Genomic DNA, 13,726 nt, shown 5'->3' with positions numbered 1-13,726 from the left:
GCTATCTAAATGCAACCCTGTTTTATCTCTCAAAATGTTTTACCCAGATGGAGATTACTGTCTAGAGTAAAATTCTAAGTTTAAAGTTTAAAGTGATAACTCCCTACCTAACTCCGTAGGGATTGGTAACTCTCTACTTAACAAAGCTTGTTCAGGAGATAGCTCTTAATAAAATTAAGCCAAGTTATACCAGGGCTTTAAAACAGTGAAAATTATGGGTAAGAAAAGAAAATACCGGATAAATTCAGCAGATCTGGAAACAACATTTCGCAGAAGGATCATACGGACCCGAAAAGGTTTCTCTCTCCACAGATGCTGCCAGGCCTGCTGAGTTTTTCCAGCATTTTCTGATTTTATTTCAGATTTCCAGCATCCGTATTTTGCTTTTATTTAAGATTACGGGGTGATTGACAGAGGTGATTACAATTTTATAAAGGGGCAGAGCAGACATGAATGGTCTCATGTGATTTGAGAGATCTGGGACAAGGAGATTATAGTTAGAAGATTATATGCGAGAGGCTTGGGGACAGGAAAACCTTTTTTATGCAGAGGCTGAAATATAATTCCAGAGTTCACGATTGAAGCACAGACCATGTTACATTTTAAAATAAATTAGATAGGTGGTGACCAAAAAGGGGATAAAGAATTGAAGAATGGAGCAGGTTAAAAGACTTAGGTCTACAGTTGAGGAATCAACACCAGCTGATGAATCAAACATCCTTTCTCGTTGTATGACTATTTTTGTCACAATTGAATTTTAAGCCACCATTAAAAAACGGAGCCAGGACATGGAGACGCTAGCGGTTAGGGACCTTTACATGGGGGACAGACTTGTGACCTTGGACGAGCTGACGGAGGACCAACCGATGGGACAGGAGCTCAGGCACCTCCAAATTAAACACTTTCTCGACAAAGAGACGGCAAATTACCCCAGGGCCCCGAGAGACATTCCCCTGAAGGAATTAATCAACATGGACAGTAAAGAGGGGGGAAACTGTGGGAACATATACGGCTGGTTGCTGGACAGGGCAAGACTACCACAGGATGCAACTAGACGGAAATGGTAGGACGAATTGGGGACAAAAGTGGGTTGGGGACTCTGGAGCGAAGCACTGAGCAGGGCTAACTCCACCTCCTCCTGCGCTAGGCTAAGCCTCATGCAGTTTGAAGTGGTGCACAGAGCCCACCTGACTAGAACTCGAATGAGCAGGTTCTTCCCGGAGGTGGAGGACAAATGTGAATGGTGCCAGGGAGGCCCGGCCAACCACGCCCACATGTTCTGGGCCTGCCCCAAACTTGTCGGGTTCTGGACAGCCTTCCTTGACGTGATGTCCAAGGTTATGGGAGTGAGGGTGGAGCCATGCCCGAGAGTGGCAGTCTTCGGGGTTTTGGACCACCCATATCTTCAATTGGAGAAGAGAGCCGACGCCTTGGCTTTTGCTTCCCTCATTGCATGCCGGAGAAACCTGCCAAATCATGTAGTAGTCAGCAGTAGGCCTCTGCTACCTCAACCAAGTGGCCATACTTCATGTGGCAGCCTCGACTGTAAGTGTTGGTGAGCTGTTCAAGAAGGTAATCACAGCATGCCCAATCCTGATCAAATCTAATGTCTATGGGTGGCCACGAAACAAGAGTGCAACATCAGATGATTTGATTTTCATCCTCTCCTAGTCCAGGCACAATCGCCATTTTACAGTTACTGACCTCAACTTTGTGGCAATAACATGTATTCAGAAAACAACCCAAGATGATTTACAGAGGGAATATGAAACGAAAGAGAAAATGTTGGAAAATCTCAGCAGGTCTGGCAGCATCTGTAGGGAGAGAAAAGAGCTAACGTTTCGGGTCCGATGACTCTTTGTCCAAAGCTGATGCTGTCAGGCCTGCTGAGATTTTCCAGCTTTTTCTCTTTCGTTTTAGATTCCAGCATCCGCAGTAATTTGCTTTTACACAGAGGGAATATATTTGTAGAGCTACTGAGAGCTGAGGCCATAGAGACATTTGAACAGGAAGACAAGGAGTGCACTGGTGGACAGGCAGCAAGAGTAGTTCTGTATCCTCAACTCTATCAAGGACTCTGCCCACTCATTTAATTCCTGCCCCCAAACCATGCAGAAACTATTTTATATTGGACTTGACATACCGATTTAATCTCTTGGTAGGCAAGAGTAATTAAGCAAAACTCCAGAGCATTGATTTGTCCTCACATTTCAAGTACCCAATTCCGACTTGCTACCATCCACAGCCAACATTCCCTTCCTTCTACCTTCTCTCAGCCCCAACTCAGACACCACTTCAGACCCACTGAGGGGGATAGCAATCAAATTATCTCCATGTCCCTCCCTTTTACTCACTGTGACTGTAGAGGAGGTGGTCGCTATCTGTATAACCTTTGACAGGAGGTTCTTTGGCTCAGGAAACTGGGAGAGGGCCTTCATCGCGCCGGTGTCATCAGTCATGATACCCCTCACTGCTCTGCCCAAAGTACAGTAAAAAAATCAGTGTTAACACTGGCCCTCATAAACAAAAATCAGTGTTAACACTGGCCCTCATAAACAAAAATCAGTGTTAACACTGGCCCTCATAAACAGCGAGTACATGAAAGGATGCACACGGCCACAGGTTGGTTATACAGTGCCACAAAGAGATTGTGTACGGAATGCATTCAAAAGTAAATCTTGTTCTAGAGTGACAGTATAGGATGATGATGAAACTGTTACTTTGTGAGCTCATGGCCGCATCTCTGATATCACAACAGTTTATGACATCAGAGTGAGCTTGAAAGGGAAGGAAAAGTCAGAGCAGATCCCAGAACCAAGATTAGTGGTCTGCACAATAGCCAGATTGACACCCAGGCCAGTCTTCCATCAAGGCCTCCATCTCCAATGCACCAAGGTTTGATGCTCCCCATGTTTCCTTTTGCTTCCTAACATTTACCTCCAAAACCTATTGTGGATTGAAGCCAAGGGTAGCAATGCTAAAACACAAAATTTGACAAACTGGAAGATAATTATCACATTTATTATGAACAGACAGTGAGATCCATTTCAACAATTTCACTCCCTCCCCTCCCAATGACCCTTAAATCAAAAGATGCAAGCCTTTTTTCGTCAGAGACCTATAGGCATGTACATGAAGCCTAGAGAACCACATATTTTAGATCCCAGTTCCCATTAATTTCCATCCATCAAAAGTTGCTGACAATGCAGATTCCCATTTAGGATCATCCAAAGACAAAAATCTATTGCAAGCCTTCATACCCACAAAACTCAAAAAGAACAAACAGGAATAGGAAATGCAAGTGAAAATGCAGCAGAATTGCCAGGGCTTTGAGCCCTGGATTTCCAAGGCCTAAGGGCCTTCCCAGACTCCATCCCTCCTCATCTCAGCATTAGCACTCTCATCTGCGTCAAGAGGGTAGGTTCAGGGTTCTCTTCAGAGACCTGAGCACTTCTAGCCTGACACTTCAGCGCAGTACTGAGAAAGATCACCTTTACCCGAAACATTAACTCTGCTTTTCTTCACACAAGCTGTCTGAGCCGGGTGTCTCCAGCATTCCAGATTTGTTCTATTATTAAGACAAATTGTTTTTTTTGCAGAATCTTCCTCATGACAGACTCACCCATTTGAAGGTGTAGAGCTGAATGTAGCTGCAGATAGATCAGGAGCATGGAATCAAACCAGACAATCACAACTATCAGTTTTGAAGCATCAACGACAATTTTGATAAGAGTCTCTGCCAACACTCCATTTCAAAGCAAGATGAAAAATTATTCGGATTACCTTGACATGGGTTTGTTCTGAGATGCTTTGTCTGTGACAGACAGAAACTCTGTACAGTCCATTATCCCTTCCTCTACTTCCTCGTCCACCTCATTTTCCTCCAATAGACCCTCTTCACTTGGTTGAGATGCTTCTTTCTTAAAACTCTCCTTCCTGAAGGCTCTCATATGAGCTTTGTTGATTGTGCTGTCCATCACCAAGTGTCCCTCTCCGACAGCTGAAGCTGAAAGTTTTGCAGCCAAATCCTGGTACTCTTGAGCTTGGAACAGCTGGTTCTTTGGTCCCAATAGGCCCCATTGCTGCCAAATACAACCAACAATCTTAAAACAAACATCATCAGCAAAACTGCAAATCAATCAATCGTGAACTGTGTACAAAGTAGAAACGATGGGATTTTGGAACATATGTATCTGTCCCGAAAGCAGGGGACTCACAGCACCACATCTAGGCAGGAGCTTTGTCCTCAGTGCTTAATAATACTGCCCCATTCTTTGTAACTATTTAAATGGGCACTGGTGACCCTCATGTGCATTACTCTTCCATAAGCAAGTTGGCAAGAATATCTGACCATCAATGGCAAGTTGATCTCTCCCTGTCTTTTGCTACAAACAAAAACTGAAATACACTCAGAAACCCTCAGTTATCTTACCCAATAATCAGAGGCCACACTGCGCCAGATTTCTACCCTCTGAACGATGAAAGAGCAGCAAGAAGCAAGACTTCCCATTGCAGCTTCTAAGGGAGTCCCTCAGCCAAGTCACCCTGGGAACCCATGGGGAACAAGTGGAATTGTTGTGCCACTCAGCCCCAACTGTGACCGTCCACAACGACCAGCATGTAGTGTAATCGTACCTTGAATATCCTGCAGGCAGTTGCTGCAGCGTGTTTCTCCGCAACAACTTTCTTATTGCCAAAGCCTTCCACTTTCAGTTTTCTTGGCCAACTGATGTGCAGAACAGTTTTCTTTGTAAAAGAAAGAAGATTGCTGCAAATTGCTAACAAAACACAGGGTCCACACAGAAGTAACATACAAGTAACATCCCAATACACTGATGACAATGATGTAAAATAAGACAATTACTGAAATCTACTAAGGATAAAACAAGGCCAAAAGGTTAGAACTGCGTAGAGGAAGCCGAGGCCCATTTGACAAGGCAAGGTCCAGTGTGCGAGAAAAACCACAATCCCTGCTTACCGGACAAGTACCAGATTTCATGGGGCGAGAACGTGATCAGAACTGGCTGCACAGTCACCACAAGGATCAGTGGTGGGGCCACTGTTGAGCACTATTTACAGTAAAGATTTGGACTCAGGAATCTAAAGTACAATTTCAAAATTTACAGGCAATGTCAAATCAGAAATGAGGTTAATGAAAAAGGGAACTGCAACAAAATAAAGGAAGTCAATAATAAATTTGTAGATCGGATATGCAATTAGAAAATTAACTTCAAAACAGTCAAGTGTAAGGTGCACATCTTGAAAGGAAGATTAAGCAGGCCACATACTCAACATCAATTTATGGTTACGTTGCAACTCTAAAGTAATAAAGAAATCCAAAGTACTTCACAGGAGCACTATAAAACAAAGTTACACATCAAGAAGCATATGGCAATGCTGGACAGATGGTCAAAAGCTTGCTCAAAGAGGTAATTTTAAGGAGTATCTCAAAGGAGAAACCAGAGGTCAAGAATTGAAGAGATTTAAGGGCTTGTCAACTTACCTAATATAGACTGGGATAGTAATATTGTAAAGGGCAGAGTGGGGAAAGAGTTTATGAAGTGTGTTCAGATCTATTTTCTATATCAGTATGTTTCTCGTCCGAGAGAATGAGGTTCATCAAGTGGATCAAGTGTCAGTGGGGAAATATTTAAGAAACATTATATATTATTTAGGAAAGTACCCTAAGGTGTAACTTAGCTTTGGAAATGAACAAGGTGCAATCCAGAATAAAAATAGTTAATTGGAGGAGGGCCAATTTCAAAGAGGTGGAACAGACCTGCCCAGGTAAATTAGAATCGAAGATTGGTCCCCTGGAGGCCATATTCGGGGTGTCAGACCTGCCGGAGTTGTAGACGGGTGCGGGGGCAGATGTCTTAGCCTTCGCCTCATTGATCACTCATAGGCGGGTTCTGTTGGGGTAGAGGTCAGCTTCTCCTCCCTGTGCCTCGGCGTGGCTAGGGGATCTAATAGAGTTCCTATATTTGGAGAATGTGAAATTTGCTCTGAGAGGGGCAGATGAAAATTAAAAATGAAATGAAAATCGCTTGTCACAAGTAGGCTTCAAATGAAGTTACTGTGAAAAGCCCCGAATCACCACATTCCGGCGCCTGTTCGGGGAGGCTGGTACGGGAATTGAACCGTGCTGCTGGCCTGCCTTAAAAGCCAGCTATTTAGCCCTGTGCTAAACCAGCCCGAGATGGGGTTTGTTTATCTTACACTTTGCGGATTTGATTTCCGTCAAGGAGTGGGGGTGTTTGTGCTGAGTTTGTGTTTACTCTTTGTTTTTTATTCCTTCACAGCACATGGGTGTCGCTGGTCCAGCATTTGTTCCCCAGCATTAATTGCCCCTTGAACTGAAAGTTTTGCTTAGCCATTGCAGAGGGCAGTTAAGAGTCAACCACATTGCTGTGGGTCTGGGGTCACATGTAGGCCAGATTGGGTAAGGATGGCAGATTTCCTTCCCTGAAGGACATTAGTGAACCAGATGGGTTTTTATAACAATCAATAATACTGTCATAGTTATCAGATGAGCCTGTTGAACAACTCCATGGTCACTTATTACTGAGATCAGCTTTTTATTTTCAGATTTTGTTTTGACTGAATTCAAATTCTAAAACTATTTTAGTGGGACTTTCGCTCATGTTCTCTGGATTATTATGCAGATCAGTGGACTATTAATCTAATAACTTTAGTGCAGGTTGTTAGGTCGAACAGCTAGGGTGTGGAATCAGAAAGCCTGTCCGTTTATCCTTTTCACAGCAGAGGTGCCAAAGCCAAACTGTCCAGAGTTATTTGCCAAAATTAAATTGAAAAATAAACACAAGATAACCACTTACTTTAACGCTTCCATCAAACGATTTGTAGACAATGTGATCCTTTACATTGGAAACCTTTAGAGCTCGCTGCATAACCTGTGTCAGTAGGCCCTTAGGCTGTGGAAACTCCTGGAGCAGAGCCTGTAAATCTAAACAAAAGTTTTAGTTAAGTCAGTATGCCAACCATTACCAGATTCGTAAAACCTGGGGCAATTATTTATTTCTCCCCTATCAGCCACCGGCTTGCTGCAGTACAGATCTCCGGACACAGACCACCATAACCCAAACAACCATTATGCAAGGCGTGATCACAGATCAGAAAACTTGCAGAGCTGTTCCACTGTGTGTGTGGGTGGGGGGCTTCACAGACTACCGTGGTCCTGCCTTCACTCAACATCCAACGGTGCACTCGCTATGTCACTGGAAAACGATAGTAATGGATACCCTGGGCGATTCCCTCGTCTCCTCATCACATCACCCCAATCCAAGGGCCAATTCCTGCCCCTCTGCACCAACCATCAAGCTCATTCCTAGGATTTCATGATGTTGACTGCTCCGAGCAACGTTGCAGAAGTTATAGCAAATAACTTAGTTACTATTTATCAATATAAAAGAAAATTACTGCGGATTCTGGAATCTGAAACAAAAACAGAAAATACTGGACAACCTCAGCAGGTCTGACAGCATGTGTGGAGAGAGAAGGGCTCTTTGTCAAAGCTGTTGTTGCGTACTATTTATTAATGTATTAGCGCTCATCAAATTACTACGAGCTAACCCAGTATTAGGGTTTATTAATGCATTGTTACTGTTTACTCAATTACTTCTTAAAAAATCATTCTCAGGATGTGAGTATCACTGATTAGTCCAGAAGTTGTTGCCCCAGAAACACGATGCTGGGCTGCCTTCTTGACTGAACTGAGTAGCTTGTTAGACCACTTCAGAGGGCAGTGAAGAACCAATTAAGTTGGTGTGGGACTGGAGTCATACATAGATCAGACTGCGTAAGGACAACAGGTTTTCTTCTCTAAAAGAACATTGGTGAACCAGTTGGTATTTTAAGACAATCTGACAGCTGATACTAGCATTTATATCCTTTAGAGGGACAACTGAATCTAATTTAACTGCACTATTTAATTGGGTGTTTAATAATGACAGAATCAATAAATTATATTTACACAGCTCCCATAATAAAACATCTCAGAGTGTTATAAAACAAAATTAAACACCGAGCCAGAGAAGGGAATATTAGCTCAGATGGCCATAAGCTTGGTCAAAGAGGTAGTTTTTAAGCAGCAGCTTCTTAAAGCACGAACGAATGGTAGAGAGGAGGAAAGGTTTAGGGGGGAATTCCAGAGTTTAGCTCTCAGGCAACTGAAGACGTGGCTACAAATGGTGGAACAATTAAAACTGGCGATGCTCAAGACGCAGAATTAGATCAACCCGTTGAAAGATTGGAAGAGATAACAGAGATAGGGAAGGGCAAGGCCATGAGGGGGATCTGAAAAGAATGAGAATATTAAACCAAATGCATTGCTTGATCAGAAGGCAATATAGGTCAGCAATCACTGGAGTACAGGGGAATGAGACTTGATGAGAGTAAGGACATGGATGTGCAGAGTTTTGGATGACCTCAACTTTTCAGAGGGTAGAAAGGGTAGGTGAGCCAGGATTGCATTTGCAGTTGTCTTGAGGTAACAGAGGCTGAGGGCTTCCGCAGCAGATGAACAAATTCAGGATTAAAACCAGGTGACGTTATGGAGGAGGAATTAGGCAATCTTAGCGGTGATGCAGATAAATGGACGGAAGCTCATCGCAAGGTAAAATATGACACTAGGTTTACAAACAGTCTGATGAGCCTGAAACAACTCCCAGAGCGAAGGATGAAGTTTTTAACAAAGGAACACACTCTGGAGCAGGGTTTTAACCTTTCCCTATTTAACTGCAGGAAATTTATGGTAATCAAGTATTGGATGGCGGTTAAGCAATCTGATAATTTAGCAACAATGCAAGATTTGAGAGAAATGATGCTGACGTAGAGCTGGGTATCATCAGCGTACATATAAAAACAAAGTGCTTTTGAATGATGTCACTGAGGGGCAGCATGTAGATGAGAAAGGAAGAGAGGCCAAGGATAGATCCTTGGGGAATTGTGCAGGGCAGGGAACAGTGATTGTGAGTGATACTCTGGCTAAAATTGGATTAAGAGTGGAACCAGGTGAGTGTAATCCCAACCAGCTGGATGACAGTTGAGGTGTTGGAGGAGGATGGTGTGGTCAACTGTGTCAAAGACTGCAGACAACGCAAGAAGGATGAGAAGGGATAGTTTACTTTTATCATTAGACACACAGGATGTCATGTGACTTTGACAAGAGCTGTTTAGGTACCTTACCAGGGATGGAAACCTGTTTGAAACGCTTCAATCTTGGAGCTTCAGGAATGGTGGACTTGGATGGCGACATGTTCAAGGACTTGAGAGGAACGGGAGGTTAGAGATGTTGCAGTATTTACATCAGGGTTTTTTCAAACTCAGGCTCGCGGGCAGGTGTTGGGAGGGTCACGGAGCAATTGGTGGCCACGTTCCCGATGGCAGAAGAAGCCGGCTGTGACCGGCTTTTAGGTTGAGAATGCCTGCTGCCCCGCGCTTGCGTACCCCACTCAGGCAGATCCGGCAGTGCACAGGTCCAGAGCCCAGCGGGGCAGACTACCTCCTCCCGACGTCAGTGCGCTGTCCCAGTACCGTCTCCGTCTGACGTCCAAGGACCAAATTCATTTTTTAAAATGGCAATCTTCCCGCCAGAAGCAGCGGCAGAGAGCAGGTCACACATTCCGTGCTTTGGACATGAAATCACGAAGGAGAGATTCCTCCGTTTTGTAGCTGTCAGCAAGCAAGCCACAGTATTGTGTGAAGAATTGAAGATGGATCATTTTGGAATAAGGAAGAGAGGACCAGAGACACAAACATGCTCGGATCTCACAACTGAATATGCTGGAGAGAGCTTCTCAAGAATCCACGGCAGGGCAAAGCAGTGCTGGTTCAGCTGGTGTGAGCTTCAGGTCCTCTGATGAACAACCCACTAAGATGCTGAAATCAGGATCAAAGCAGTAAAAGATAATTTATTGAGGTATGGCTTTAATTGTGTCAATGCAAATCAGGATGCAAAGCCCATGTGTGTTATGTGCTGGGAAGTACTGGCAAATGAAAGATTAAAACACTCAAAACTTCAAAGGCATGGCAGGTTCGAAGACAAAGCTCTTGATTTTTTTCGAAGGATGGACGTGAACTTAAATAATCAACTGAAGTCCTTAGAATTGTAACATTGAATGACAAAGCAAGTGAGATCATGAGGACCAAGCAGGCTCACCCGTCACATTAAAGATAAACAAAAATGATCGGTCACAATGGTCGGCCGGTGTGAGTCCCGAAGTTCGGCCGGTTGGTAAAAATGGGTCCCGGGGAAATAAAATTTGAAAAACACTGCTTTACATGGATAATGGATCAAGGGTTGTTTTTTTGAGGAAATTATAGCAGGTTTAAAGGAGGGACAACACCTGATGAGAGAAACATTGACGGTGGCGGACATCGGACCAAGTGGGAAAGCTGGGTGGTCCATATTTATTGGGAATAGGGTAGAGAGAGCAGGAAGAGAGACTCATGGGCAAGATGAGCTCAAAAGAGGAGACAGGAGAGAAAGTAAAGAAAGATGCAAGTTCAGGGTTAGGGCATACAGAACATAGAGGAAATTTGGTTCTGTAGGATAGAAGGGGTGGAACCAGCAGAGGTAGCACATTAGATGGCCCTGTGCTCAGTGACAAAAGTCCAGAGCTCCCTCAACTTATTGTTGGCCGTGAGGATGGCGGTGGCAGAGGAGCTTAAGACAATCTGCAGTAGAGAAAAGCCAAGGTTATCTTTCCATTTTAGGATGATCCTGTAAAGTGAGGTTTAGCAGATGAGAGCAGAACCTGATATTTCTTGATGTGGTCCATCCAGATCCAGTAGTGAATGGCTTAACACATTAAGCATCATATCCTTTAAAGTCTGAGTTTCTTGAACGTAAAGAAGTTGAGATGAGGACTGTAGCGGCGAACAGCTGGGGCGAGAGAAAGTAATGGTTTTATTAGGGATAAGGGCATCAAAGGTGCAAGTTAGGGTGTGATTGAGTAAATCAGTAGCTGCAGAAATAGTGGCAAATGAAGAGCCAGGGGCTAGACGATTGGGATTTTTAAAGTGCAGTTGCAAGAGAACTGGGGGATAGTTTATTCCAGGGGCAGATGCAGAAGGAGGTAGTTTCTGTGCAGTATTCAGCCCAAAACTTACTAGTTAAGCTTCAGCTGGAGCCTAACTAGAGTTTTATAAAGGTTTTGTGTAACTTCCTTTCTTTTGTTTTCTATGCCTCCATTTATAAAGCAGTGTGCTGTATGATATTTTTTAAAACTCAACTTGTCCTGCACGCCAATTAAATTTCAGTTTATACTGCCTCTCCTCATTCCACTGACCAAAATGCATGACTTCAATTTCATATTCAGTACACCATTTAAATATTTATTTTAGTTCAGTTGAATATTTAGGAAGATGGAACTTATGAGCAGGCCCTTTCAAGTCTGCACCACCACTCAATAAGATCATGGCTGATCTGGTTGTGGTCTCAGCTCCACTTTCCTGTCTTTCCCCCACAACCCTTGTGTAACAAAAATCTCCTGAATTCAATCTTGAATAAATTTAAATACCCAACCTCCACTACCTGCTGTGGAAAACAATTTCACATTCTAATGTCCCTCAGGGAAAAACAATTCTCATCTGCCTTAAAGGGGATGCCGCTTATTCTTAAAACTTTGTCCCAGAGGTTCTCCCACAAGATGAAACATCCTCCTGATAGCCACCCTATCGAGTCCCCTCAAGATCCTATGTTTAAATAAGATCTCATTCTTCTAAACTCCAATTGGCATTGGCCCAACCTGCTCAACCCTTCCTCATCAGATAAACCTTCATTCCAGAAATGTGTCACATGAACGTTCTCTGCACTGCTTCTAATCCAATTAAAATCACAATAGTTAGTGCAGGAAGCTGCCTTTTGCCCATCGTGTCTGCACTTACTCTTCATTCAAATCAGCATCATGACTTGGTACCATTCTGCTGCCTTTTCCCCGTACCCCAACACAAGTGATCATCGAATGCCCTTTGAAAGCCTAGAATGAACCTGCCTCCACCACGCTTACAGGCAGTGCATTCCCGACCCGAACCACTCGTTCTGTGATAAAGTATATTTATGCTGAGTTTAATACTTCAATGGCTATCATACTCTAATGTTTGGTAACTGATGTTTTAGTATTGTAATATTATAAATGATATTTTGTGCCCGCTTGTATAGACAGCAAATGGTGAAGGTTGATGTTTGGACCCGGCGGCTCCCACCTTGCTGCCTGCCCGTCCCTGCTGCCAGCGGCAGCTCCGGCTCTTCCTCCTCTCCCCCCGGCTCAGGCTGCTGCTGGCGCCCACTCGCCGTGTTTCTAAACCGGCTCAGTGCTGCAGTCCGGCCGCAGTCCCACTGCGAGTGCCAGACGAAGACGGTGGCCGGAGCCCATGGCCCAGCGCTGGGGTGTCTCAGCGGGCACAGCCTCCTCAATAAGAACCCCACAGCCGCCATGTTGGCCTGAAAGCACAGTCGGGCTGCCCGGCTCCAGGGCTTCGCGGAGAGACAACGAACAGCTGACAAGATGGACCCGAATCCACGAACTCCAACAACGAGCCCAGCGCAGCCCCTCGCGGCAGAGTCAGGTACTGACCTTTGATTGCGGCGAGGATCCCTTGCAGGCGCAGAAGATCAAATCTCCTCCCTCTGAACAAGTGGAGACCGGTTCCCAGGCTCTCCATTCATGAGTTACCATATTTACGAGAATCCCTGCACATTCCCTTGCTATATAGTACTAAACAACCTGACAATGAAAATGGTTACTGCAATGTAACGAGTGTTAAGCAGTCTCTGAGCCCTCCCATCACTTCAAGGATAACGCAATAATTTAGAGCAAGGATAACCATTTAGTCTATCTTAATTCAGCTATAAAGGCAACATAATCCTCCCCTTGCAGCATCTGTTTATTGCTTATAAACAGTTCCAGGTTTTTCACTCCCATTGCTCCATCCAGATCACTCTAGGGGCACGTCATGATATGCAAACATGCAGCTAATGAACACATAGAATAGGACACGGCCAATGAGCAGTCAGGACACTCAGGGGTGGGATCTCACTTTAAACAGGAATGAGTCACTCACACCCCACCTCTTTCCACAGACCAACATCTACAGAGTGAGACAGGGTGTATCCTCAGCATCACACCCCAGCACGTGACTTAGAGCAAGGCTGGTTCAGTTAGACTGAGTTACTAAATTTAGATTAGCAGAGAGTTGAACTCATTGAGAACTGCTAATAGTTCAATAAAACACATTGAACTCACTTCAAAGTCTGGAGCATCATTTACTCAAAACTGCATCAAGTGGCAGCTTGTGTTATTCCAAATTACATGACACAACAGGGCAGAGGTTAAAGCATCTTCCAGGCGAAAATTGGAGGTATCACCCTTCCACTGAGTGTGTGGCAGATTCTGACAGGAGTTGGTAAGATCCTCAGTACACCGGATCATGGTGGATAACCAGCACCGCCTTATGTTAATCGCTCTGCTGTTAATGTGTATGAATATTTCCACGCTTCTCAAAGGAAATTCTGAGGGTTGGTTAACTGGCACAGTGCCACAATGCTGCCTCACCAGTGCCAAAGGCCCTGGTTCAATTCAGGCCTCTGTCTGGAGTTTGTCCGTTCTCCCCATATCTGCGTGGGTTTCCTCCGGGTGCTCCGGTTTCCTCTCACAGTCCAAAGATGTGCAGGTTAGGTGGATTGGCTCTGCTAAATGGCCAC

The 13,726-nt window shown here is 44.4% G+C and overlaps 1 protein-coding gene and 1 long non-coding RNA gene across 4 annotated transcripts in view; one reads left to right on the top strand and one right to left on the bottom strand.

Annotated features, from left to right (window-relative positions):
* Positions 1–12,702, bottom strand: part of dhx30 (DEAH (Asp-Glu-Ala-His) box helicase 30) — an 88,493-nt gene extending 75,791 nt beyond the window's left edge. For 2 of the 3 annotated variants that reach the window (XM_072468121.1, XM_072468123.1), the window contains exons 1-5: positions 12,229–12,499; positions 6,840–6,967; positions 4,636–4,746; positions 3,784–4,082; positions 2,355–2,475 (exon numbers count right to left, since the gene is read on the bottom strand). In XM_072468121.1, coding sequence (XP_072324222.1) covers positions 2,355–2,475; positions 3,784–4,082; positions 4,636–4,746; positions 6,840–6,967; positions 12,229–12,460 — 891 coding nt within the window. In that variant the 5' untranslated portion in view covers positions 12,461–12,499. Of the gene's footprint in view, positions 1–2,354; positions 2,476–3,783; positions 4,083–4,635; positions 4,747–6,839; positions 6,968–12,228; positions 12,500–12,599 lie in introns of those variants that run through there. The other variant, XM_072468122.1, reaches the window with a different exon arrangement.
* Positions 2,807–5,196, top strand: LOC140385699 (uncharacterized). Its single transcript, XR_011933426.1, has 2 exons — positions 2,807–2,895; positions 3,600–5,196. It is a non-coding gene; the product is annotated as an uncharacterized lncRNA (long non-coding RNA).
* Positions 12,703–13,726: the final 1,024 nt, after the last annotated feature.

This window comes from Scyliorhinus torazame, chromosome 11 (assembly GCF_047496885.1).
Source record: "Scyliorhinus torazame isolate Kashiwa2021f chromosome 11, sScyTor2.1, whole genome shotgun sequence".
In the NCBI taxonomy this organism is placed as follows: Eukaryota; Metazoa; Chordata; class Chondrichthyes; order Carcharhiniformes; family Scyliorhinidae; genus Scyliorhinus; species Scyliorhinus torazame.
Note: the sequence above shows the minus strand (reverse complement) of the source record. Positions and strands in the feature narration are given on the sequence as shown.